Source organism: Trifolium pratense, linkage group LG2, assembly GCF_020283565.1.
Source record: "Trifolium pratense cultivar HEN17-A07 linkage group LG2, ARS_RC_1.1, whole genome shotgun sequence".
Taxonomy (NCBI): domain Eukaryota; kingdom Viridiplantae; phylum Streptophyta; class Magnoliopsida; order Fabales; family Fabaceae; genus Trifolium; species Trifolium pratense.
In genome coordinates this window covers 27,644,343-27,671,353 of record NC_060060.1, presented here as the reverse complement: position 1 = coordinate 27,671,353, position 27,011 = coordinate 27,644,343, and the positions used below count along the sequence as shown (strand labels likewise).

The 27,011-nt window shown below is 36.9% G+C and overlaps 1 protein-coding gene and 1 long non-coding RNA gene across 2 annotated transcripts; both read right to left on the bottom strand.

Annotated features, from left to right (window-relative positions):
- LOC123907361 (mediator of RNA polymerase II transcription subunit 1-like) lies at nucleotides 1-6,537 on the bottom strand. The gene is made up of 5 exons (XM_045957583.1): nucleotides 5,811-6,537; nucleotides 4,535-5,274; nucleotides 4,320-4,409; nucleotides 855-1,631; nucleotides 1-549 (listed from the first exon to the last, which is right to left on the bottom strand). Exons 1-5 carry the CDS (start codon nucleotides 5,917-5,919, stop codon nucleotides 406-408), a joined length of 1,860 nt encoding a protein of 619 aa, XP_045813539.1. The 5' UTR covers nucleotides 5,920-6,537; the 3' UTR covers nucleotides 1-405.
- A 3,641-nt stretch (nucleotides 6,538-10,178) lies between these two features.
- Nucleotides 10,179-10,757, bottom strand: LOC123909802. The gene is made up of 2 exons (XR_006810015.1): nucleotides 10,616-10,757; nucleotides 10,179-10,521 (listed from the first exon to the last, which is right to left on the bottom strand). It is a non-coding gene; the product is annotated as an uncharacterized LOC123909802 (long non-coding RNA).
- Nucleotides 10,758-27,011: the final 16,254 nt, after the last annotated feature.

Below are 27,011 nucleotides of genomic sequence, written 5' to 3'. Positions count from 1 at the left end.
TTTAAAATAAACTTTTAATTTCCCTTTTTTTTTTGGTAAAATTGGCCAAAAACATAATAAACATCATCATATAGGATAAAACCCTCTTGAAAGAAAGTAAACGGATCAAAATACCCCAAAAGATGCAATTTACCAGCACCCTACTACGGCAGAGAAAATAGCCCCTACCTACCAACCCTATATCTTTTAACCAAGAAAAAAGGCAAATACAAAAGAATTTCCTTGTTAAGTAGGAAGGATTGAAGCACCTGTATCTTATTGCAATATTTGCAAATGCAGGGTTCCATTCAAAACCCACCCACATATTTAACCTCTAAATCATAGCCTTTCTTTCAGAACAAAAGGAATGGAACTAGCCCTCTGCCATCAAAAAACTTGGATCTAACTATGAATAAAAACAGCACATCAAGCTTCAGATCTGGGATCAGAAGACTTCAATTCAGCAGATGCTCCACGCAAGTCAGATGCACAAGAATCAAACAACTTGGACAGCTGTGGCTGCATACCCTCGATGCATAACTTGAGTGTGGAGGGGTCCAATTTCTTGCACTGGAAAACAAAAGACAGCAAAGAGTAAGTAGACCAACACCATTTGATAACAAGCTTCAACAATGTCGATTTGGCCAAACATGAATAGAAACGTCTAATGTCACCCAACTCAATTAACGGCAAGTTGCATCAAAATGTAATTTAGCAGGGCATGAAAAGTTATTCATAGGGAATTCACATGATATTACACATCAATGCATAGCAGAATTAACAATTTTAATGATCAGGCTTATAAAAAAAAAACAATTTTAATGATCAGAAATTCTCATTCACTTGAAAAGTGAATCAAGTTAAGAGATTACCACCTCCTGATAAAAAGCATTGATCTCCTCTTCAGTAAGGCCTTCATCCTCATCTGAGTTTTCCTCCCAGCCAAGAGAACGAAGAAATGCAGCTTCTTCCTCATCTGGATATACTGTAGCTCTGGAAATAGAATCTTTCTTTTCATCAGAAATTCTGCAAAGCTCTTCATGTGAATGAGCATTGCCATTCCTAGTCATTTCAGCGCCATTACCAACAGATTGAGGACTTGCAGAAGGCACAGCTGATTCCTTGTTTACTTCACCAGAGTTTTCCAATGTGGGAGATGAAACCATCTGGCCAGAATCTGGAAGAACAGCAGATGAGTTTGTCGCTGTTTTGTTCTTAAGAAGATTGAAGAAATCATTCCGGCTCTTCATTTGAGAAATGGATTGTTTCTTGTCCAAAGTAGAGCCTAATTTCAAATCCAAAGAAGCTGGCTTTCGCTTTGTGGGGGATTTTAGGTTATTGGGGTTCTTCACCAGGGTAGGAGCAGCTGCTGAAGCAACAGCATTTTGATTTGCCAATTTACTATTACCATAATTTGTTGGATTTGAAACATCCTTGGAAGAAGGGGAAGCACCATTTTCCCACACCACCGATTTAAGATCAGTAAACTTCCCAGATGTCTTTGGAACGTCAACTTTGGCATTTGCAGTGCGAACAGATTGACTAGCAATGTGCAATGCAGAGGGTTGCTGTGGTGCACTCTTGGTAGCTAAATTAATCTCAGCATTTCTGACAGCTGTTTTTGGTTTTGATTTCTCAGAAGAATTAAGAGCCTGAAAAAAAAACTAACATATGTCACCAAGAGTTTAAAGGAAAAGAAAGCTAATATTCAAATTGAATACAGCGAGGAAACAGACTTTATGCTAAAACACCAAGATATAATCAATTTCAATTTTCAATATCATTCAAAGATTTAAAACAAACATATCCTTTGCACAATTCTAATTCCTCTACAGTTTTCCAAATAGACATGCAAACAAAAAGAACATCATTATAGCAGTGAAAGAATTTTCACTAGTCAGGGTTGGTTACATATATCAAACAATATAAATATTAAATATCCTTCCATAAATGCAAAAAAATAAACCAGTATACCATTAAAATCCCTTTTTACAGTATTGAACATTAAGATAAAACCTGAAAACATATCATAACGCAGTTTGCAACGTCAATTTATGTTACTGATATCGATAAAGATTAACGAAGTTCAATAAAAGCGCATAAACCATTAATTTTCATGAGTCACAACTCACAATAACATATCAAATGAATCAGTACTTTAGTTACTTTAATTATAAACAAGGGAATTATATGAAGCCAACAAAGTGGAATCCGTGTTCAGTCTATCAGTGTATGTAGGAATAGGAATATGAAGCCAACGGTTTGTTCACTTGGGCATTTTTTCTTTTCAATTAAGAATTACAACTTTTTAATTAGGGTTCAAATCAAACAAGAGTAATTCCTCATCCAATCAGAATTACCAACACAGAAGGAGCGCAAAATCACATTTGCATATGATGACTAGGAAACAGAGATCCTCGACAAAAAGGGGCCAAAGATTAGTGACGACAGAGGAGGGAGATAAATTTCAAAAACCAGTAACAATAGCCATGAATCATGATTCATAAGGATGGCAATCTATTCCAAACTGAAAAATCATGACGATGGAAGCCACAAGAGCTGTGTTACCTAAACTGGTTATTAGCCTTTGGGATGAGAAAAAGTGGACTGGTGATGCATGAGAGCAAAGAGAAAATACTGAGAAGAAGAACCGTCAGGCGTCAGGACAACAATTAGGTGGTCACATGACCCACATAAGTGTTGTTAGAAAGAAAAAAAACAAAAGACCCACTTAAGTGAATTAATATCATTCTTAGGATTAAAAGAAATAAAGGGATCTTTGTCAAAAAAAAAAACCACTTAAGTGTATCAGGTTATCTTGACATAAATTGACCTTAAAACAGATGGTTACACCTAGAAATGTGTCCCACCATGTTCTAATAATTTTATTTGAAAAATTGGTTTTCCTAAGCAATTGAAAAATCATTTGACAACAGATTATTGTTCGTAGCAACCTCATCTTCCCAGGTTAAGACTCCCCTCCAGCATGTACAATAATAACAAAGAAATTCTCAGCACATGATGGACCAGACTAGTACCGCCAGCACTAGATTGATTCGCAAATAGCAATACAAAACAAAATATTTTTTCATATTGGGGGTCAGCACACAAGGAGCATGCAAATATCACCATAACAATAAAACATTTAATGATACTAATGATATTAAGATTCATAGAATTGAATATATAGCTTATAAAACCAATCCTTGAAAAGAAGAACTGGAAAAGGAAAATCATCCACTTGGGCAATTAATCAACTGCTATTTGAATTATTTTAAACTTATATTTTAAATATATATTAAATAATTAATATTAATTAATTAATACTGTATATATCTAAATCTTGTTACACTAAAAGTGTATAGGTAATAATATATTTTTTGCATTACTTAATTATGTTATTTCTCTTATTGTTACTATTCAGTAAAGACTTGGTTGCCTCACGTTTCACTATTGTTATTTCAATTATTTGTACTGTTTGGTTACTTTGCAGCATCACGTTTTATTTGGACTACAGTTAACTTAGATGCCATATAGGCCCAAACAATAAGAGAACAATCCATTAGCTTATTTCAGCAATAACCCTAATACAGTACCGCTACAATAGTGTAATCTTTTCTTTCGTCTTCTACAACTCTGTTTTCTTCCTTTACTTATACCTCTGCATCCTTCCTTCCTTCGCCCCTTTCTCTGCTCCCTTCTGTTTGTCTCCTACGTCCTTGCTTCCGTTGCTCCGTGAAAATGGCCGCTACGGCATTTACTCCCTTCTGCGATGTGAAGTCGCGTGTAGGGGCAGCAGACACTCTCCGCTCTGCCCTGCAGCTATTGATCGACATCGCCTATCGACAACTACACTTCTAGTCAAGGTAAAAAACTTCAACTCCAGGCAAAGAGATGTATTTATCCATTGCCATGTCCAATCAGTTACAAAACACAGCCCTCCAAACAATAAAGCTGAAAATAGCCCTAAAAAATTGGTTGAAATCCCACCTACAATATCCACCATGTCTGATATACAACACTGGTGCTCAATCATTCAAATAGGCTAACACAGGTTCATTAAAATAAGGCAAGAACTGGGTATTCTTTATGGGGATAAATAACTGGATAAAAGTTTGAAACCAAAAAAGGCTAACACTTAAAATAGGCTCATATCATCCACCGGATAAGCTTATATAACAGTGCAGGCTAGTTTTACTAATAAAGTTACCACAAACATAGATTTACTAAAAGAGAGACAATTAAAAGATACGGCTCAGAACCATAGAAATTTGCTATAGGAAATCTAATTCAAATGTAAAAGAACAAAGCTTGAAAATCGCAATAGACAATTCTCTTACCAAAGCCTTGGGCATAGATGGTGTTACTGGAATCAACTGTCTTGACTGCTTGATAGCCAGTTCCTCAAGCCTTTGTGTTTTTACCGACACCTACAATTGATTCAGGCAATAATGCATTATTAACTGATAGTGAACATAATCAAAATCATTATAATTTAAGGAATTAAATGAATGTGAATAAAGAATCTGGTGCCACAGGTAACAAGCTCAACTACCTGGGGAGTTGAACGAGCTCGGGAAGGAGCCTGTGCCAATGCCTCAGCCATATTAAGAGCAGCTGTTGTACCAGCTGAAACAGATCCAGAAGTTGCAGTAACAGTTTGATGTGCTGATAGAGATCCAGAACTACTGCTTCCAATTATGGAAGGTACCTCTGCAAGTGCAGATGTCCATCCCTCCCCTCCGATCAAAGCAGAACTACCAACAGGTAGACTTTGACTAGCTGTGGCACCCAAACCAGGGGATGAAACCCTCCCTATTTCAGCTATTCCCTGCTTCTCTTCAGCCCCAAGAGATGGAAAATCCTTGTCAAAGACAGCTTTCTGAATGCTACTGCCAACACTACCCCCAGAAAGTAAGCCATTGCCATTGTTGTGACTGCTGCTTCCACCAGATTTAGTTTCAGCTGCAACTCTACGAGGTAAGGTCTCACCCTGTTTCCTGGAAACCATTGAATGAGATCGCCGCAATGTATCCCTCTCTATCCTTCCAGAAAAAAGGTTGGCCAATGGGTCAGAACCATCACGGTCCCAATGGTCTCCAAAATTGGATCTATCTTTCTCTCTATCACGGTCCTTGTCACGATGGTTTCTGTTGAAACTACTGTATGCATGCTTGGCAGAACCATTGATAGAACCCCTCCTAGAATTTGACGATGATGTTCGATCAAGAAATTCACTGGTGTTCTTAGAAGATCTGTTCCTATTGTTATGGGCGGCAGATGGAGAATGAGAATCTACAAAACAACAAAAAGACATTCATTAATTATTTCCTCCATTTCGCATGGAAATTACATAACACAATTGTAAACTTAAATAACACGCATTCACCGGTTTTTGTCGTATATATATGAATGAATGCTTGAAAAGGAACAAAATTATTAAAGGGGAGAAGGCGGCGTTGTTAAATAATGATTAGTGGCGTTATAACATACTAGAATTTGATGCAATAAGTTATTTAGTACAAAATGTTCACAAATAACGGTTATAGTGGCGCACAATTGCTTCTTTGCATGGCAAAGTTTGAGCGGCGTTGTTAAATAATGATTAGTGGCGTTATAACATACCAGAATTTGATGCAATAAGTTATTTACTACAAAATATTCACAAATAACGGTTATAGTGGCGCACAATAGCTTGGTTGCATGGCAAAATTTGAACAAAATGTTATTTTCCGGATTCCACAATTGACAACATTGAACACAATATTATAATTTGAATCCAGCTAAAGCATTAAACTATGTAAGTAAATCAAAAAGCATCTCGAGGTTACCGGTTTGATTAGACGAAGATGCAAAATGTTGGGCTGAATTGCCAGCACCAGCAACACTTCCAGCACTTCTCAACCATTCTGGAACTAACGCAGGTTCACTTCTATCCATAACTAACACTGTACATGATCAAAATTAACAACAACAACAAAACACACACACCTCTTCACCACCTAAACACCAAATAACACCAATTCAGAGATAGAACTCAATCTATTGCTAACCCATTCATAGAACTAAAAATTGAAATTGAAAATATTGAAAACCCTAAAGGACAACAATATATTCAGTGAAGAGCACCAATAGAAAAAAAAAATGATAAAACCCTAAACGAAACGCAGACGGTGGTGATTGAAAGGTGTGAAAAAAGCACTTGTTCGTTAACTAGGGTTAAAGAGGCATAACAATGAAGGGGAATATTAACCCTAGAGACACGAAACAAAGGTTGAAGAAAGTTACGGAGCGACGTCGTTTTGGTAACCGCCACAGAGGCGAAGATGAATGAGCAACGAAATGGAAGAAGCTTAGAGAGAGTATATAGAAATTGGAGAGAATAGGGTTTTGTTCTTGTGTGTGTGTGTGTGTGTGAGAGAGAGAGAGAGAGAGAGAGAAGAGAAGAGAAGAGTGCGATGGGTTTGGGATGTGTTGTTTTGTGTGAATGTGAAATTGAGAGAAGGCGAGAGAGACAAGGTAGAAATTTCTGTTAGTTTTGGATACTCAGAAGCAAGCAAAAAACTAGGAAAAGGATACTCTATTGTTGTTAGAGGGAATTCCACCCTAACTTTCAATTATTTTAGTTCGTTTGATTAATCCAACCATGCATATCATGCCATGTGTCTTCTCTTATTTTGACTTATTTCCACTTTTCGTCCTCTTATTATATCAAATTCACCAAAATAGTACCACCGTTTTAAAATTAAACTTTTTTGTCTCTCGATTTTCATATTTGTTGAAATTTTTGGTCTCGTCTCATGTTTTTCCTTTTAAAATGGTGATTTTTGGCGTTCTAAAAAGTGATTTATTGTCTTTAACATTAAATCTAAAGATAAAAATAATACATTTGAGACCAAAGTTCACCATTTTTGGCATTAAAGGTCATCACTTTTAGGGGAAAAAATACGAGTTAGGACCAAAGCTGCGACAAATGTGAAAATAATAGGAGCAAAAAGTTTAATTTTAAAATAAAAAAACCATTTTCGTAAAACTGAAAAAATAGGAGGACCAATAATGCAATTGAGCATATTATTTTTAAAACAAAAACAAACAAACAAAAAAACTCCAAAGTGTAAAACATAGATAATCTCCATCGACACCCGTCGAGCTCTGCATGTTGTTAAGCTCTCCAATTCTTAGTATTTTTCACATGTGCCAAGTTTCGAACCAAGTACCTCTTAATTTCAAAGGCATTTCACATGTGCAGGTTGTTGAGCTTTACTCTCTTAATTACGTGGTCTAGATCTTTTATTTATAATTATTTGGTTTGGATTTGATCATTGATTGGTCCATATGAAAACATATTTGTTAGGATTGGTCTAATTTCTAAACATAACTCAATTATCTAGAGGGTAGGAATGTTTGGTTCAATTTGAATAGTAAAAAGTCATTTGTTTTGTTTTTGAGTAAAAACTCATTTGCCTCGATTTTGGTAAATCTACTACTTCTACTACAAATATAATAAAATTGATTACTACCAAGTTTACTAATTTATTCTTGTCGGTTTTAATTCCAAATTTTCTACCCTTATTGAAAATTTACTCTATTAATAATATATTAATAAAAATATTAAGCACTTCTTGAGTAATTAAAACTAGGCTTAAATGCAGTTTTGGTCCCCTTATTTTCAATATTTTGAAGTTTTAGTCTCCCTATTTTAAAAACCAACTTTTTGGTCCCCATATTTCAATTTTTTAAAATTTTTGATCCTCCACCCTATTTTTGAGTCAATTTTGATGATGTGGGCAACTCTCTTGTGACGTGGCAAATGCCACATGGACACAACAATTACATGTCATTATTTTTTATTTTAATTTCAATAAAATATATTACAATATATTTTTATTGATAAAATAATAAATTAAATTATAATATTTGTTAAAAAAATAATCCTTATACCGTAAGAAAAAAAACCCTAAATCCCATGGGCATATCTTGTGCCCCTAGCTAAATTAATTTCATTCTTCTTGCTGCAAAAAAAATATTATTCTCCCTCATTGAGTTTATATCTCTGTTCCATTGTTTCCATACATTTTTGGTTTTACCCTTTTAACCAAATTAACAAATTAAAGCTTCTTAATAATTTGTGTTTCCTTTATAAAGATGGATTTTTTATATTTTGCTCCTACTTGAGAGGATCATTGTACTTGAATTAAAATTTGTCAAGTTCTGCCATGATAATCTGGGTAAAGAACAATCTCTTTGTTCCTCAATAGGAACATGATAGACACAATTTTTTCTTACGATAGCTTTTTATATGTGAATGTTTATGGAGGAGAAAAACTTAATTGATGGATTGAGAAGTAGGGATCGATTAGGGAGAACATCGAGGGGAGGATATTGGTTTTGGGAAAGATGGATTCAATTTGAAATTCACAGATTCAATTTTATTTTATTTTTGAAGCAAGATTCAATTTTTATACATAACATATAGTTTAATTAAATTAATTATTTTATCAATAAAAATATTTTTTAACGTGTTTTATTAAAATTAAAATAAAGAATAATTACATGTATAATTGTTGTGTCCATGTGGCATCTGCCATGTCATAAGTGACTTGGCCACGTCATCAAAATTGACTCAAAAGTAGGGTGGGGGATCAAAAGTAATAAAAAATTGAAATAGGGGGACCAAAAAGTTGGTTTTCAAAATAAGGGGACTAAAACTTCAAAATATTGAAAATAGGGGGACCGAAACTGCATTTATGCCTTAAAACTAATTATTTTCATTAAAAGGATTTTGCACCGTAACATGTTGGACAAACGAAAGCGGGCAATTAGATTACGTAGCTATAAAATCTATTTTAAAACTTAATTTATTTTTTCATTATAAATATTAGCGGCATGTGTGATCCATATTTTCTATTATGCAAACTTATGTAAAAAAAAATTCATATTTTATATTATGCAAACTTGTGTAAAAAAAAAAAAAGCATGTCTTATGTTATGGTGAGCTTGTTAATAAAAGATTTTTGCTGCTCGAAAAAAAAAAATGCATTATGTTATGGTGAGTTTGTTAATAAAAGATTTTTGCTGCAAAAAAAATCAAGGGTATTGTTGGTATTATGAAAAGTCCACACCAAAATTTTTTGTATCCTCTTTATATGTAGGTATAGATAAAAGATGACTTGGTGAGTCCCAACGGTCGGTGAGAGTTTCATTCCGGCCTCTCGTCAATTAAAAATAAATTAAAAAAATGACTTTATTTTCCTTTTTCGCTAAAAAACTAATTCGCGCGACTTAGATGAACACCTTAACAACAGAATACGGTACTTGACATTGGTCTCTATGGGATCGATAACTTTTTATACTATAATTGATATTTCCGTGCACTTTTGGACCTATGATAGGACTGCCATATGTCATGGTTTATGCGGCATGTCAGCAAAGTAGTGTGGCAGATAGAGTGTTTGCCTTGTGTTGGAATGAGGATTATGCTACTATAGGTGATTGGCTGCGTTATTTTGGAGTATATGGCATTCTATTGCTAGAATGTCAAGTCAAATTGGATGGGCTGCGTTTGATCATTGGAATGAGTGGTTTGCTATTCATAAGATGCAAAATAATGATTATCATTATGTCATGCTTCTAATAAGCACGAACATGTGAGAAAAGTCTCGTATAGAATGGTTAAAATTCATATAGATGTAGTGTTTTTTGTCGACTCGAGAAGGACAACAGTGGGGTGCTTGTTTCTGTAATAGCTCCGATGAGTCTACTTCTAGATTCACACAGTGGCAACAGCTAGTTTTATCAACATATGAGGGTCAAGCAAGAACATTGTTGCAAGCCATGAATAAAGCTAAGTATAGAGGTTTTGAACAAGTCCAATTTAAAAGTGGTTCTCCAGTGTTGGTTGAAGCAATTAGTACAAAGCGGCGAGACAATATAGAGTTCTTTCAATCATTAATAATATTATTATTGTTATGTAATTATATGTAGAGTTTGAAGTTAAGTTTATTATGGGACAAGTGAATTCAGTTGCTCATACTTTAGCTACGACCGTTAATTATTAGACTAATTTCCATAGATTTGAGGTTATTATTACGGTAAGTGTTAAACTTTTGATAATTAATGAAATGCATTAAGTTCGTTTGGTTTTAATAAAAAAAACAAAATAATTATTTTTTTTGGCAAAAAAAAAAAACAACAAAAAGAAACAAAATAATTATCTTTTCTTATTTAGTGCCTTATTTCATTTCATTACCAAAATCTTAATTGTACATATTAATACATTTGTAAGGTCCAAAAAATTACAAAAAGAGAAATAAATAAAAATAATTATTGGGTTTCGACACAATATAAATATGGCAACTATGGTAGTATTTTTACTAGTAGTGTAAAAACTTATTCTTCCGTGGAGGATAAGTGTCCACGCACGTGCTTTCTAGCCAATTGCCCTGAACTTGCGAGTCCATCTACATACTTTGTTAACACACCTAAACGTTCGAGTATAAGTAGAGTCTGGACAATCAGAATCATTTTTACATGGAATTAATGCTGTAATAAAAATAAAAAAAAGTTATTAATATTGGGATGAAAAGATTGTGTGCAAATTACAAACTAGTGAAGGAAGGATAAAAAAATATATTACCATCGATATTTCTTGCAACAAAAAATAAGAAAAGAAATAAAATCACAGCATACGCAAATGTGAGAGTTTTAGCCATATTTTATTTCTCTTTGAATGTAAAAATAGAATATGATTTGATCATTTTATAGTGTGTAAAACGGATATTGTGCTAAAAATAATAATTTCTCGACTAAATAATAATAATTAATATTTATAGCGCTTAACGATTTGTAAGAAGTTCAATCAGACATTTTTTTTTTCCACCACCAGTTTAATCTGGTTCGGGTGTCAGTTCTGGCATCAAGTGGTTTCAACCCCTTCCTGATCGTATTTGCGGGGGATCGAACTGCGGTCCTCTCTACTAAGTTCAGCGTTAATCACCACCGAAAGTTCAATCAAACATTTTGAATCACTAGAACTTTCACCCATGCGGTGCATGGGTCTAATTAGGTGTAATATGTAACAATAAAAAATAAAATACAAAAATTCTAAGAGCATTTTCAATAAGAGTAGTATATGGAATTTCATAGACTAATTATTCTATATTTGTTTATGTGCTTATTTTATATTTTATATTTTATATATTTTTTAAATAATTTTTGAACTCCATCGTTTTGTTTACTTATTAAAAAAAATTGCTGATAACTAAAGGTTAAAAAATTGATGATAATTAAAGGTTAAAAAAATAAATTAAAGACGTAATCAAGAACATAAACTTAAGTAGACATCCATAAATAAATAAAAACTGTGATTAATTTCGCCGTTCAAATTTATTGAAAACAGGGTTAACATATTAGGATTCCTAAATTCTTTCATAATTGAAGCACATGTTTTAGCGGTTGAAAGGTTTTATTGTAAGTAAGAGATGCAGGTTCGATGACAAATCTGTATATTTTTAATATAAAGCTGCAATAAAAAGAAAGAGAAAATGAGGGGAAAAAAAATTTGGTTTAGGGTTAGCTTATGTTAGCAAGCTTATAATATAAGAGATTATCGGTTTTTAATTGTTTAAATTGTGCAATGAAAATTGATGGTGCTTAATTGTCGTATGAAATCTTTCCTATGAAAGTTGATGGAGCTTAACACTTTGTGGACATAATTTAAATCACAATTGGTCTGCTAGTGCATATTATATCGATTGATCATCGGTTAATATTAAATCTGCAATATTAAAAACAAAATAACGAATGTGATTAGTGACATGACTATGGTTGTGTTTGGTTGTATTGCAAAAAAAATTGATTTAGTAGAATTGAGTTTGATAATAACTTTCCAAATTACACGTGATAATAACTTTCCAAATCTCACATGATAATTATTCTCTAAATTTATGATCCGGTAGAAAAAAAAATCATTGATCAGGAAAGACATAAAAATATTTCGTGATGAATAATATAGTCAACAATAATTTTGATATGATATACTTTTAAAATTGATGGTGCTTATCAATTATTGCACATAATTTTAATCACAATTGGTATACTTGCCATAATGGTTGGAAATATTGTCTTGCATTGAAGGGTTGCGGGTTCGAATCCTAGTCAAGACAAAATTGTATTATTTTTTAATAAAAATTGCAAGATAAAATGGAAGGAAAATAGGAAAAACAAATTAGGGTTTAGAGTTTGCTTGTATATACAAGCTTATAATATAAAAGATTAGCAAGTGTCTTTTACATATATCAATGTGATGTTTTTCTCCATTAGCATATTTATTAAAGGGGTAACTTGAAGAAACAGATTAAAAATTGTTATTTTTTAAATTAAATTTCCAACCTTCGATGATAGAAAGGGCAAAGTTAAAGAATAATCTAATCTATATAAGAAAGTTAATTGTTCTGGATATGTCTAAATTATCTTTGCTTAAGGTGATGCCATGTGTCCCAAACGAGGGTAATTGATGTCCAAATTTTTTATGATTGAACTAAAAGTACACTCTTTTTCAAATGAAACCAAGTCATATGAGCCATGTGGGGCATTTGTGAGTGGAAAAATGTTTTATCAAACCAAATTTTACATTGTAACCTAGCCATTGAGCAATTTATATTTTTTTCAGTTTAAATGAAACTAAGTCATCTAAGCCACAAACACATGTGACATATTTTTACTTCTCCCAATGTCTAATCAAATTTCAAATTCAATTTTTTCCCGCTCATCACTTATTCAAAATTCTATATACACTGGATAAATTTTAACTATTGTATACGGATTCTGTAAAAAACAATTATCGTATACGGGAAAATTATCACTGATAAAAAATTCAAAAAAATTATCAAATGTGACACAAGTTATAACTAATAAAAAATTCAAAAAACTATTTTATACGGTATAAGTTCTAACTTATATAAATTTCAAATAAACTATGATATATATATGGGACAAATTATAATTGATAATAATTTTAAAATAATTATCAAATGTGAGAAAGTTCTAACCAATTACAATGTTTTTTTAAAAAAAACATCTTATACGGAATAAGTTCTAACTTATATAAATTTCAAATAACTATCATATACGAGATAATATATAACTGATAAATTTTTTGATATAATTATCAAACGTGAGACAAGTTCTAAATTACCAAAAAAAAAATTTAAAAAAACTTTTATACGGGATAAGTTCTAACTTATTTAATTTTCAAATTAATTATCATATACGGGACAAATTCTAACTGGACCGGGCAAGGGGCTTAAAAGCAAAACCAAACTAGCCCAATTAATATGAGAAAGGAAACAGGCCCAAAACAATTAAATTTTAAACGTCCATTCGGCGATACGAAGCTTGGGCGAGGTAGGTAACGATGGATAACGCCCATAAGACGGATTTACCCACGAGAAAGAAATATCTTCATCCTTCCCTAGCGATTAACTTGGGAATGAAGAAAACAACTCCTTGAAACTGCCATGGCTTGGAGACCAAGGTTTTTATTCCTACTTTCACGCTGCATCACCGGAAAAGGCGCTGAAGACCGGATTTGTAGGAACCCTAGCTTGGAGAAGAAGGCTTCAATGGTCTATAAATAGTTTCATATTTCCATCTGTAGAGAAGGATCGAATTCTGACTTATTAAACTCCCAGGGTTGTTGGGATTGAACTGAGTGTAATCACACCATTTGATCAATAATACAAACCCCCTTGTTTTTTACCAGAACATTTTGGCGCCCACCGTGGGGCTGCGGTAAAATCATTTGATCCCAGCCTATCACAGCAACTAGACGAAAAATCAAACATCTTCACATGGCTGGAGAACACGAAAACCACGACAACTCTAACGTTAACACCCTGCAAGCCGCCGTCGTAGAGATTCGGCGCTTACAAACTCAGATTGCGGCCATAGAAGCCGAAAGAACTAATGAGAAAGAGAAAGCGAAATTGATTTTGGAGGAGGAGGAGGGAGAGGGCGTCATGGACGTACAACCCTTAGCACAGCACCTGTGGGATGCCCAAGTGGTGGAAACAATCAAGGTTCCTCACCTTCCTACCTTCGACGGAAAGACGGATCCAAGGGAGCACCTGATGGCAATTGGGACACAAACTGCCATAATCAATGCTCCGGAACATCTAAAGTGTAAATTACTAGCCGGCACCTTCAAGGATGTCGCCCTGCGTTGGTACATGAACCTTCCAAGAAACTCAATTGAGAGTTATGCTGACTTTCATAAAAAATTTATTCACCAGTTCGCTGGATCGAAACACGTGAAAGTCACATCAACCAGTCTTTTCTCCATCCGCCAAAACCCTGGCGAGTCATTGCGTAACTTCCTCGCCAGATTTAGCGAAGCCACCATCAAAGTCTCAAATCCAAATCAGGAGATGTTTGTGGCAGCCTTCCACAATGGGCTAAGAGCGGGACATTTCAATGAGTCCTTAGCCCAAAAGCCAGCCTCGTCGATGCAAGAGGTGAACAAGAGGGCGGAGTGTTATATTAAGGGCGAAGAAAGTAACGCCGAGAAAAGGCAAAGAGACGTTAAGGAGAAGGAATACGTGGGCCGTGCCACTAGAGCGCCCGAACACCCACGACCAAAATCGGGGGGCCACCAAGGAGACCCATGGCAGAGGCACCATGGGAAGCCCTACCGCCAACCGCCCAGAAGAGAATTCAGGAATCATCCCGCCAATGAAGACTTCACGCCATTAAACGCCTCAAAGGTTTACGTCTTAAATGAGATTCTGGCCACTGGTTTGGCAAACCTCCCCCCAAGGAGAACCAGAAACATCCCCATGGGGCTGGACGATAACGCCTGGTGCGCATATCACAGGTGTAGAGGTCACTCCACGGAGAAATGCTTCCGCCTAAGAGATTTAATCGAAGAACTAATCAAAAGCGGACACCTTCGCAAATTTATTGACGACGCCGCCCAAGGGCGGGTTGTCGTGCCAAAAGTTCCCCGGCAGGAGCCACGAGACCCTCCTGGGCCAAACAGAGAGCCTCCCAAGGGGAGAATCTCCGTGAATACAATAGCGGGGGGATTCTCAGGCGGGGGCGAATCAAGCTCAGCAAGGAAAAGGTACGTACGCCGAGCTATCTCGGAAATATACCTCGTAAGTCAGCCTCAGCCATTAAGCGTACCAGATTTGGCATTCACGGCAAAGGATGGTTTGGAGGTAGCACCCCATGACGATGATCCATTAGTGATACAAGTCCAAATTTTGAACTGTGATGTAAAAAGAGTATTGATAGATTCAGGGAGTTCAGCGGATATTATGTACTGGGAAGCTTTCAAGGCCATGCAATTAGCAGAAGAACAATTGCAACCATACTCCGGAACCCTGGTTGGATTCTCTGGCGAACAAGTGGACGTAATGGGTTACGCCTCCCTTCTTACCACGTTTGGAGAAGGCAGCAACGCCAAAACTATCAAGGTGCGATACCTGGTAGTCAAAACTCCTTTTACCTCCTATAATATTATTATAGGAAGACCCGCCTTTAACGCATTAGGGGCGGCCATGTCCACTTTATACCTAGCAATAAAATACCCCCTCGAGAATGGGGGAGTAGGAACAGTAAGGGGCGATCAGATTCTCGCCAAGAAGTGCTACGAGTCTAGCTTAAAGATACGACACCGAACTTCCAGCGCAAGCGGGAAATTCGAAAGAAGACAAGCCGCAACTCCAGGCGGCATAAACATGATAGAGAGCGCAGATATGGATCCAAGGGAGGAATTCCAAGATCGAAGGGTAAGCCCTATAGAAGACCTGGAGCAGGTTCAAATTGGCGATTACCCTCACCAGACAACTAGCTTGGGAACAGCGTTGCCCAGCGAGGAGAGGAGACGAATCATCAAAATCTTGAAGGATAACGCTGACCTATTCGCATGGAAACCTTCAGATATGCCAGGGATTGACGAAGGGGTGATAACACATAAACTCTCAATATCACCCAGCACAAAACCAGTTTCCCAAAGAAAAAGGAAGGTGGGAGAAGAAAGACGAGTCGCTATAGCAGAGGAAGTAGAGAAACTAAAGGAAGCAGGATTCATCGAAGAAATAAAATACCCCTCATGGTTGGCAAATGTCGTCATGGTGAAAAAGGCCAACGGGAAGTGGAGAATGTGCGTGGACTTCACAGACTTAAACAAGGCGTGTCCCAAAGATCCATATCCCCTACCTAACATAGACAGGTTAATTGATGGCGCCTCGGGGTGTAAGATGCTGAGTTTTATGGACGCCTACTCCGGATACAATCAAATAAAGATGAACCCCTCCGACGCCCGCCATACAGCCTTTATGTCGAATACCTGCAACTATTTTTACAACGTCATGCCTTTTGGACTGAAGAATGCGGGAGCAACATACCAAAGGTTGATGGACAGGGTTTTTGCTGAGCAAATAGGGAAGAATTTAGAGGTATATATCGACGACATGGTAGTAAAAACTTCCGAGGGGAGTCGCCATGATGATGATCTGTTGGACATCATGGGATCAGTAAGAAAGTACAACATGAGACTAAACCCAGCAAAGTGTTCCTTTGGGGTACAAGCCGGAAAATTCTTAGGGTTTATGCTCACCAGCAGAGGAATAGAGGCTAACCCCGAAAAATGCCAAGCCATCATAGACATGAGGAGCCCTACATCCGTGAAAGAAGTACAGACCTTGACAGGCAGAATAGCCGCACTATCCAGATTCCTATCATGTGCGGGCGAAAAGGGTTTCCACTTCTTCGCATCTCTTAGGAAAAATGAGAGATTTTCCTGGACGCCAGAATGCGAAGAAGCCTTCAAACAACTAAAAGAGTTCCTGGCATCACCGCCCATCTTGACACGCCCATTACCAGGTAACACCCTTTACCTATATCTCGCAGTCTCGGATAGAGCTTTGAGTTCAGCTCTAGTTCAAGAAATAGAGGGCGAAGAAAAACCTATATATTTTGTAAGTAGAACCTTAAGGGGAGCAGAAACAAGGTATCAAAGAATAGAGAGGTTATCTCTCGCGGTAGTTGTCACAGCCAGAAAGTTAAGGCAGTATTTTCAAAGCCACCAGGTAGTTGTTAAAACAGATTACCCTATCAAGAACGTCCTCCGAAAGCCAGACTTGGCAGGAAGGATGGTGGCGTGGTCCGTGGAATTATCGGAATTTGACATCACCTTCTCACCTAGAGGGGCCATTAAGTCACAAAGACTAGCTGATTTTGTATTGGAGATGTCTACTCCGCCAACAACAGAGAAAACGGCGTTTTGGACACTCTCAGTTGACGGAGCCTCCAATGTGCGAGGAAGTGGAGCCGGAATAGTACTGGAAGGACCGGATGGCGTGATGATAGAACAATCACTACGTTTCGCCTTCAAAGCTAGCAACAACCAAGCGGAATACGAGGCTTTGATAGCAGGAATGAAGTTGGCAAGCGATATGGAGGTAAAAGAGCTAAAGGCCATGAGTGATTCCCAACTGGTAACCAACCAAGTATCAGGGAAGTTTCAAACGAAGGAGCCGCAGTTAATCAAATACGTGGAGAAGGTGCAAAACCTAGCTAAGCATTTCGATTCGTTCGAGTTAGTTTACGTTCCCCGCGAACAAAACATGAGAGCAGATCTATTGTCAAAGCTGGCGAGCACCAAAAAACCAGGAAGCCATAGAACCGTTATCCAAGAAACCATAAAAACTCCCAGCATCAACGGGGAAGAGGTAATCATGGTAATAGAAGAAGAAGACTGGAGATCGCCCATTATCCGATACCTCCAAAAGGATGAGCTCCCGAAAGAAAGGGAAAAGGCTTTTAAACTGAGGAAAATGGCGGCATGGTATTCAATGGTAGGGGATAAGCTATATAAGAGGGGATTCGCGTCCCCCCTCCTTTTATGCGTCAGTACTGAAGAAGCCAAGCGCATCATGAATGAAGTACACGAAGGATCATGTGGTAGTCATATCGGTTCAAGAGCATTAGCAGGAAAGATATTGAGAGCAGGATTTTATTGGCCAGATATACATGATGATACCGCCATGTATGTAAGAAACTGTGACAAATGTCAAAGACACGCCAACCTGCATCACGTTCCGGGGGAGCCACTAAAGTCAGTATTATCCCCTTGGCCCTTTTTCATGTGGGGTGTAGATATCGTTGGTCCATTTCCGGTTGGCTATAAACAAGCGCGATGGATCATCGTCGCCGTAGACTACTTTACAAAATGGATTGAAGCAGAGCCGGTATCCAGCATCTCGGCGGAACAGGTAAAAATCTTTTATTGGAAGAAAATCATCTGCAGATTTGGATTGCCCAAATACATCGTATCCGACAACGGTACACAGTTCGCCAGCGAAAAGGTCGTTGAATTCTGTCGAAGCAAAGGAATCAAAAACACCTTTATATCAGTGGAGCATCCACAAGCTAACGGACAAGCAGAGTCAGCAAATAAGGTGATACTAAGAGCCTTAAAAAGAAGGCTAGATAGTAAAGGCGAAGCTTGGGTAGCCCACATCTCACCCATCCTCTGGTCGTATCACACCACTCCCCAATCCTCGACAGGAGAAGCGCCATTTACAATGGTTTATGGTTCGGACGCGATGATCCCGGTGGAAATAAATCCTCCTAGTTGGCGCAGAGAAACCACGACGCAGGAAGAGAACGACAGAGCTCTGGAAGAGAACCTAGACATGATCGAGGAAAGAAGAGAAAGAGCGCATTTCAGGGAATTCGCCATAAAGCAAAGAGCCGCTAGGCGTTATAATACGAGAGTCAAACAAAGGAGTTTTCAAGAAGGCGACCTGGTGCTGAAAAGACCTATGGGAAAGGATAAAGGAGGAAAATTCGCAGCAAACTGGGAAGGCCCCTTTCGGGTGCAAGAAGCTTTCGAAGGAGGAGCATATCGCCTAGAGACCATGGAAGGAAAAATCCTCCCAAGGACATGGAACGTAGCAAACCTAAAGTTCTACTATAGCTAATCACGGAGCATCACTTTATCGGTGGAAGAATAAGTAAAACCATTCTCTTCTTTTAGCAATATTTTTAAATGATGTATAAGAACCGTTTTCATAAATGAATAAAAAACAATGAGACACTCTTTTCCCCTGTTTCAACGGGGGTTTTTATCGAGGCTCATTGGATTTCAAAATTCTAGTAGTTTATATCTTCCTGCATATCTCAAAATATTTGCATCAACCTGATTAAGTTACGGGATCTGAATCAACAAAAATGGTTATCTCAAACTTGAGCTCTGAATCTTTATTAAAGATCAACTCAGATGTGAGCGCTGAACCATAAAAAGGTTGCAAAGCCTTGGCGTCACCTACGAGTTGGGGACGTCAGAAAAAAAATAAATTAAACAAGGGTTACAGTGCCTTGGCGTCACCTACGAGTTGGGGGCGTCAGAAAAAAAAAAAATAAATTAAACAAGGGTTACAGTGCCCTGGCGTCACCTACGAGTTGGGGACGTCAAAAAAAAAAAAAAAAAATAAATAAAAAAATAAATTAAACAAGGGTTACAGTGCCTTGGCGTCACCTACGAGTTGGGGACGTCAGAAAAAAAATAAATTAAACAAGGGTTACAGTGCCTTGGCGTCACCTACGAGTTGGGTACGTCAGAAAAAAAAAAAATAAATTAAACAAGGGTTACAGTGCCTTGGCGTCACCTACGAGTTGGGTACGTCAGAAAAAAAAAAATAAATTAAACAAGGGTTACAGTGCCTTGGCGTCACCTACGAGTTGGGGACGTCAGAAAAAAAATAAATTAAACAAGGGTTACAGTGCCTTGGCGTTACCTGTAAGTCTTACGAGTTGGGTACGTCAGAAAAAGCAAAATTAAACAAGGTTGAAAGGCCTTGGCGTTACCTGTAAGTCTTACGAGTTGGGTACGTCAGAAAAAGCAAAATTAAACAAGGTTGAAAGGCCTTGGCGTTACCTGTAAGTCTTACGAGTTGGGTACGTCAGAAAAAGCAAAATTAAACAAGGTTGAAAGGCCTTGGCGTTACCTGTAAGTCTTACGAGTTGGGTACGTCAGAAAAAGATACAGCAAAGAAAAGGGCGAGATTATCAACACCGCCAGAAGAAATTTGTACACAACCAAAGTGGGCGATTCATTATAACGCCAAAAAGTCAACAGGTATAAAGTTATTTGTACCAATTTACAATTATTATAGAAAGGTGAAGATGTCACAGGTGCAAGGACAAAGTTTCCTAGACGAGAACAACAGAAGGCGTTACATCACAACGTAATGCAAAAATAATTCATAAAGTTATGAAGAGAAGAAATCAGGCGAATAAAGGAATTTATAAAGGACCCAGCCAAGGGGCAAATTGTTCAAAGCCACAAAAGGGCATACAAAATAGTTACAAAAAGCCACAGAAGGGCGAGAACAAAAATCATTACAAACTAAGTCATATCATTCACTAGGAGGTACATAGGGAACAAGCTTTCCGTCAATAATCTGGTTCATCGCATCAGCTTCAGCTAAGCGCTTGGCGTTAGGGGTGTACGTGGGCCGGATTGGGTTGGGTTTGGCCAAAACCAAAACCCAAACCACATATGGTACTCCGGGTTGGGTTTAGTAAAATAACCACCCGTTATAACATTGGGCCGGGTTGGGTAAATCCACTAATTTCCGGGTTGGATTGGGTTGGGTTGTGGGTTACCCAAATTATTTTTCTATTTTTTTTATTAAATATCTAAATATTGAATCATCATATTTTCTCATAAAAAATAACTCAATCAATGTATCTTCTTGAAAAATAGGGTAACTTTTTTTCACTATAAAAAATAATCACCCATTTTTGTGTGTAAATCTACTAATTTACGGGTTGGATAGCGTGTTATCCAAATGATTTTTTTGCTTTTTTTAATATCAAATGACTATACCATGAATCACTATATTTGTTTATGAAAATTATTCAATTTTTTTAAATTTTTAAAAAATAATGCGAAAAGTTATCATATTTGTTTATAAAAATTATTCAATCTTTTTTATTTTCGTAAAAAATAGTATAACTCATTTTCAATATAAAAAATATTTAATAATCAAATGAAAAAATCTTTAGTATTTTCATAAAAAAATTTCAAGAAACATAGCACTAGTGGGTTAGTGGGTTTTTTGGGTTGGGTCCGGTTTTACCCGAAACCCAATTTTTTTAATGGGTTTTTCATTTTTGAAATCCATATCCACCCACTTGCCCGACCCAACCCACTTTTTTGGGTTGGGTTGGGTGGGTTTGACCGGGTCGACCGGATTTGCCCAACCCATGTACACCCCTACTTGGCGTCGAGGTCTGGGAAAAGAAGCTTGACTTGCTCAAGGGCATAGGCGAAGCCTTCTTCAACCTCTCAGCCTCGCTCTCCTGGCTATCCTTCAGCTTCTTAATATCTGCCTCCAACTTGGTCTTGGTCTCAGTATATCTCTTCTCAATATCAGCAAGGTTATCATCAACGGTCTTCACCTTCTGCTTCGCCTCTTGGACCTCTTGTTCTTGGCGATTTGTCAGCAAGTAGTTGAGAAGAGTGCCCTTCACCTCGTATTCCAAAGCTTTCTTCCTGAGATCTGCGGTAGGAGTGTTGGTGAAGCGAGTCATATCGCCAACCATAGTCACTCCCCTTTCAATGAAATCAAAAGGATCAAAAGAGCTCCAGGTAAGAGGAGCATCGGCATCGGCGTCTTGAGAGGGGGGCTGAGAAGAACTAGAAGCCACGCCTTTGCCTTTGTCGGCATCTCCAGCTGGTTGGATAGTCTTCTCAGTTTTTTGTTTTTTAGGTGGCGGGACGACACCCTCTTTAGCAGCAGCCTTTCCTGGAATCTCAACAGGGATGCGCCCGTCATGCTTTCTCTTGCTCCGTCCCTCTTTAACTCCAGCCTCCTCCACTTGTAGCTGCTTCAGAGGATCGGCAACGCCAGCAGCAGGATTGGTTTTTTGTTGACGAGCTTTCGCCAAGAACGCCAGTCTTTCTTCATTCGAAATGGTCCTCATTCTTTCTGAAAAATAAAGGAATCAGAAAAACACAGGTTAGTAATAAGGCGAGATAAACATTAAAATAAAAAGAAATATGCATACATGCCAAGTTCATCACTTACGTAAATACTCTGTCAAAGCTTCGCTATTACCCTCACATCTAAGGATATCAGCAGTGTCCATAAGAGCAAAAGAATCAAGAAAGTGGACAATGTCCTGCTCGAAGTCACTCAAAGTTTCAAAGATGGTTCCCTTTATAAGCCTAGGGTTGTCAGTCCAGTAGAAAGGGAACAAGGGATCTCCTATCTCATCATACATCAGATCAGGAAGTTGGTCGCTACTGCGAACCCTAAAGAAGGAGTCCTTGAAGCCTTTGAAATTGGAGGCATACAGACTCATGAGGCGATGATTGGGTTGACTACTAAGAGAAACCATTGTCTGGGGTTTTAGGTTCTTGATATGGTAAAAACAGAAGAAAACACCAATCGAGGGTACCAGTTCAAAACCTAGGCACATCACCTCGAAGGCTTTTACGAAGGCCCAGCTGTTAGGATGAAGTTGAGTGGGGGCGACATTAAGAACCCTCAACATCTCCGCCTCGAAAGAAGTAAAAGGAAGCCAGAGGTTTAGAGGTTGGATCACGCCAGTATAGAGATAAAAGTAATCCGGCGGGGTGCCGTTCTTAAAGAAGACAAACTCATCTTCTCGGACAGGCTCAGTGATGATAGACTCCTCATGTCTGGACTCTGTAAGCCTGACGGCTTTCCTAAAGCTCATCACCATCTCCGCACTAGTGTATTTTGAAGGAACCTCCATGGTGACGGGAGTATAGCCAGCAACCACCAAATCTCGGCAAGGGTTTTTCCGCTTTCCTGTGAAAGAGGAAGGGGAAATTATGACACAATCACTATCACTACCGCTACTACTATCGCTATCACTGTCACTATCGCTACTGTTTCCAACATCAAAACCCCACAACTCCGAATAAAATCCCCGGCTATTAAGAACGCCGTTTGCCCTAGTATAATGGGCGCGAACTTGTCGCACCCACTCAAAGTAACCAGGAGAAGAGGCCGAGATCCTCCCCTCATTCTCATCTAACTCCCTCAGGATAACCATTCTCTAAACCTATGAATTAGGGTTTTCCTCCTTTGGGCGAAACTAAATCAAGAAAAAGAATAAAGGTACGAAATAAAATACCTTACGGGTAACACTTCAAAGCTGAGAGAAACGGACGCCTTTAAAAACGATTGAGAAGCCCTACCGAAGGTTGAAGAGGAAGAAATGAAGCTATACCGAAGTTACGAAAGAAAGGACAAGTGGGTAGAACTAGGTTAGAAGTTGCAAAAGGAGTGGAAGGAAGGAAAAGAGCAAAAACTCCCTATTTATAAACCTCAGTCCTAACGTCGACTCGAAGTTATAAGGTTCGAACAAGTAGTGTCATACGAGTCGTCGGATCAAGTACGTGTCAAAGCGCACATCCCAAGAGTAAGTCATAGAAGATTTATCGTCAGATGTTTAATTACAACGCCTATAGGCGAGACGACTAACTATATCGCCTTTAAAGGGAGGGCCACGCCAGGACAAAGTTTGATCCGCCCGTCGGGCGCGGCGAAGATATCCAAAACAACGCCCAACGAGAAGAAACCAAAAAATCAAGGAGAAAAAATAAAAGTAATGCATTCTACTCAAAGCAAGAAAGAAAATCTTTATTATTAGCAGCAAATGAAAAGTACAACGAGAAGAAACCAAGGCTACATGGAAAAATCCTAAAATCCTATCAATCAGATTCCGAATCCTTCTGCACAGGCTCAGGGAAAGTCATCTTGGATTCCACGGTGACCCGGGACCCTTCTTCTTCACTGGACGAAGAAGCACGAAGCTCAGGAGGAACGTAGGTCTCCAGAAACGAAACGTAATCCTCATCACCACTACCAGAATCGGAGGTATCCGAGGAAAGAATGATAACCTCCACCTTTTTTACATCCTTAGACCTTCGGGAGCGAGTGGAGTTGGAGGTAGACACCTCTACCCTTTTCTTCCTTCGCTGAGGCGGGGTGCTTCTGGCAACAGGTTTTTTCGCATTGTTATTTTCCATAATAAAGATTCAAAACAAGTTGATGAAATATGAGAATAACAGTTGATATTTATAGCCAATCTTGCCCAACCCTAACATCGTTATTAACGGTCGTAATTAATGCTTGGACGGTCGCAACTACTTCGGTTTGACTATCTTGAGAACCGTTATTTTTATCTTTCCAAGGAGTCAATGTTTGACCCATTTAAGTTAATGGAGATTTTAGAGGAGGGCGATACTAGCAGAAATAGAAAGCAGCGTGTAACGGAAAAGGAAAGATTGAAATTCAAATTGCTTAAAGGGAAATACAACGAAAGCAAAAAGTATGAGGAACACTAACTTATAAAGATTTCAAAATAATTATCATATGTGAGACAAGTTCTAAATTATAAAAATTTCAAAAAACTTATTTTATATTGGATAATTTCTAACTTATATAAATTCCAAATTAACTATCTATATAAGATAAATTCTAACTGATAAAAATTGAGAAATATTTATTAATTGTGAGACAAGTTATAAATTATAATTTTTTATTTAAAAAAAGCTACTTTATACGGGATAATTTTGAACTTATATAAATTTAAAATTAATTATCATATACGAGACAAATTCTAACTTATAAAAATTTCAAAAAACTTATTTTATGCGGGATAAGTTCTAACTTTGTTTTCCAATGTTATTTTGTTTAACAAGAATGATATAACTATTTAAAATCTTATGTCTTTTACGTGCATGTTCAAAATGAATTTTATGTCTTTTCACAATTTTACACCGTGTATAACTATTTTTACTTTTAAAACTAATCAAAATTCATAATTAACACTTTGTAAAAAATATATTTGTCTGCATATTTCCAACAAAATTCTAAATACTTATTAACTACATCTAAATTTTAAAAACATTTGCTTCCAATTTTGATTACCAAACTATAACTTAAAAAATATCGTCGTAACGTTATGACTCATATGCGATAGCACGGATCTACTACTAATAATACTAGTAATGCACAATCAACGTGTCAACGTAGTTACTCCCAAGTCCAATGTGTATTTTAGGGTTATTTATATATAATTAATTTAAGGTTTAACTATACATTACGTTTATTTTATGTTTTAATTTGGTCTATTTCATTTAAAAAGTATCAATTTGGTCCCTTATGTTTCCACCATTTGCATTAGTTAGTCATTTCCGTTAGTTTTGTCACTAACACCGTTTGAAGTATACACGTGTTAGTGTGTCCAAATGTTCAAGTGTCTGTCCACATATGCAAATTGTCTGTCACATAGGCATGACAATAAAACTCATACATGCGGCTACCCGCCCAAACCATACCGATTTTGACGGAGAAAATCCTAGTTGACTGAGTTTGGATTTTCTCCAATTTCTAAAGACGGGGTTGAGGCGGGTAATGGAGACATTGATACCTACCCTGAACCTGCCCAACTTATATTAAAATTATATTTTTTTTGCTTTCACTACCAGTTTAAAATTATATGTGACCTCTTTTAAATTGGAAACAATTAAACAACCTCTTAAATTATATTCATGTGTTTATTTTTAATTTTTAATTGAGTAATAAATAAATTGTTTTCTCAATTTCTTTTCTTTATTTAAAAAAATAGTGTTGAAACAAAATAATTTTGGGCTTTTAACATTTTTTTTAATAAAAAATATTAAAGTACAATCAAAATTCATGTGGAAAGAAGCGTAATTGGGACACCCGAATCCGCCGAGGATATACCTGATCCCGTTGGTTATGGGTTTGAGGTTATATTTTTTATTCCCGCTTGAAATTGAGATGAGTTTGGGAAAACCCTAAAATATGTCATCGCCCTGTTGTCATGCCTACCGTCACATGTGACAAAACTGACAGAAATGATCAAACTAATGCAAACGGTATAAACGTAAGGGACTAAATTGATACTTTTTAAATATAAAGAACTAAATTAAAAACTAAAATAAACGTAAAAGACTAGATGCGTAATTTTGCCTTAATTTGAACATAGAATATAAAATTTTGTAGTTGCATGATTTCATCAACATTCTCATTCACATAATTACTTGATTGACGTTGATATACAAAATTGATTAGAACACATCCGACTACATTATTTTTTTCTGTGAAATAAGCTTCTCATTGTTGCATTTGCAAATACCTAATTTGATTCTTAAATAAAATAAAATAATTATATTGATATATAATGAAGTATTAATTTATAAAAATATTTAATTTTAAAATAATTCAATTTTTTGAAACAAAAAAATGAAAGTGCATAGTCATCATTATGATCAAAGTTGGCCTAAGGGAGAGGCGAGTGAGGCGGCTGCCTTGAGCCTCACTTTTTTTAGGCCTAAATTAAATTTATACTAATAATAGTATGATTTTACTAATTTTAATTATTTTAGGTCACATGGTAAAATCTTACTCCTTAATTTTACCACTAATTGATTTATAAAATAAAAATAAACAATCTCATGAGTGTATTTCATATTTATTTTTTGTATTTTTAATATTGTAAGATTTTTTTTAAACTAAAAATAACGATATTCATTCATTCCAATAGTTAATAGAGTACATCAGATGCAAATACAACTTCAACATCGCTAAAAACAAAATGATGAATTTGCGAACAAACTCACAACATCTATGTTAGGATCAAAAAATGAAAAAATTCGCTCAAAACATTGTCCCACGATGAACACCATCGTGCCACGATGAGGTTGTTATAAATTTAAAGCAAATCTGTCAAAAAATCGAAGATAATCACAACCATGATGGCACGATGTCACATGATGGAAAGCCCAAGTCCACTAGAAAAAATATAAATAAAGCTCTCCTCATTCACAACTATTTATTCAGAAATTTAGAGAAATACAAGTCTAGAAGGAGCAAAGGAGGAGCAACAAGGATGGCTAAAGAGCTCTCAAGGGAGCAACTCTCCCCACCATAGGGAGAGGTAACTTCCTCCGC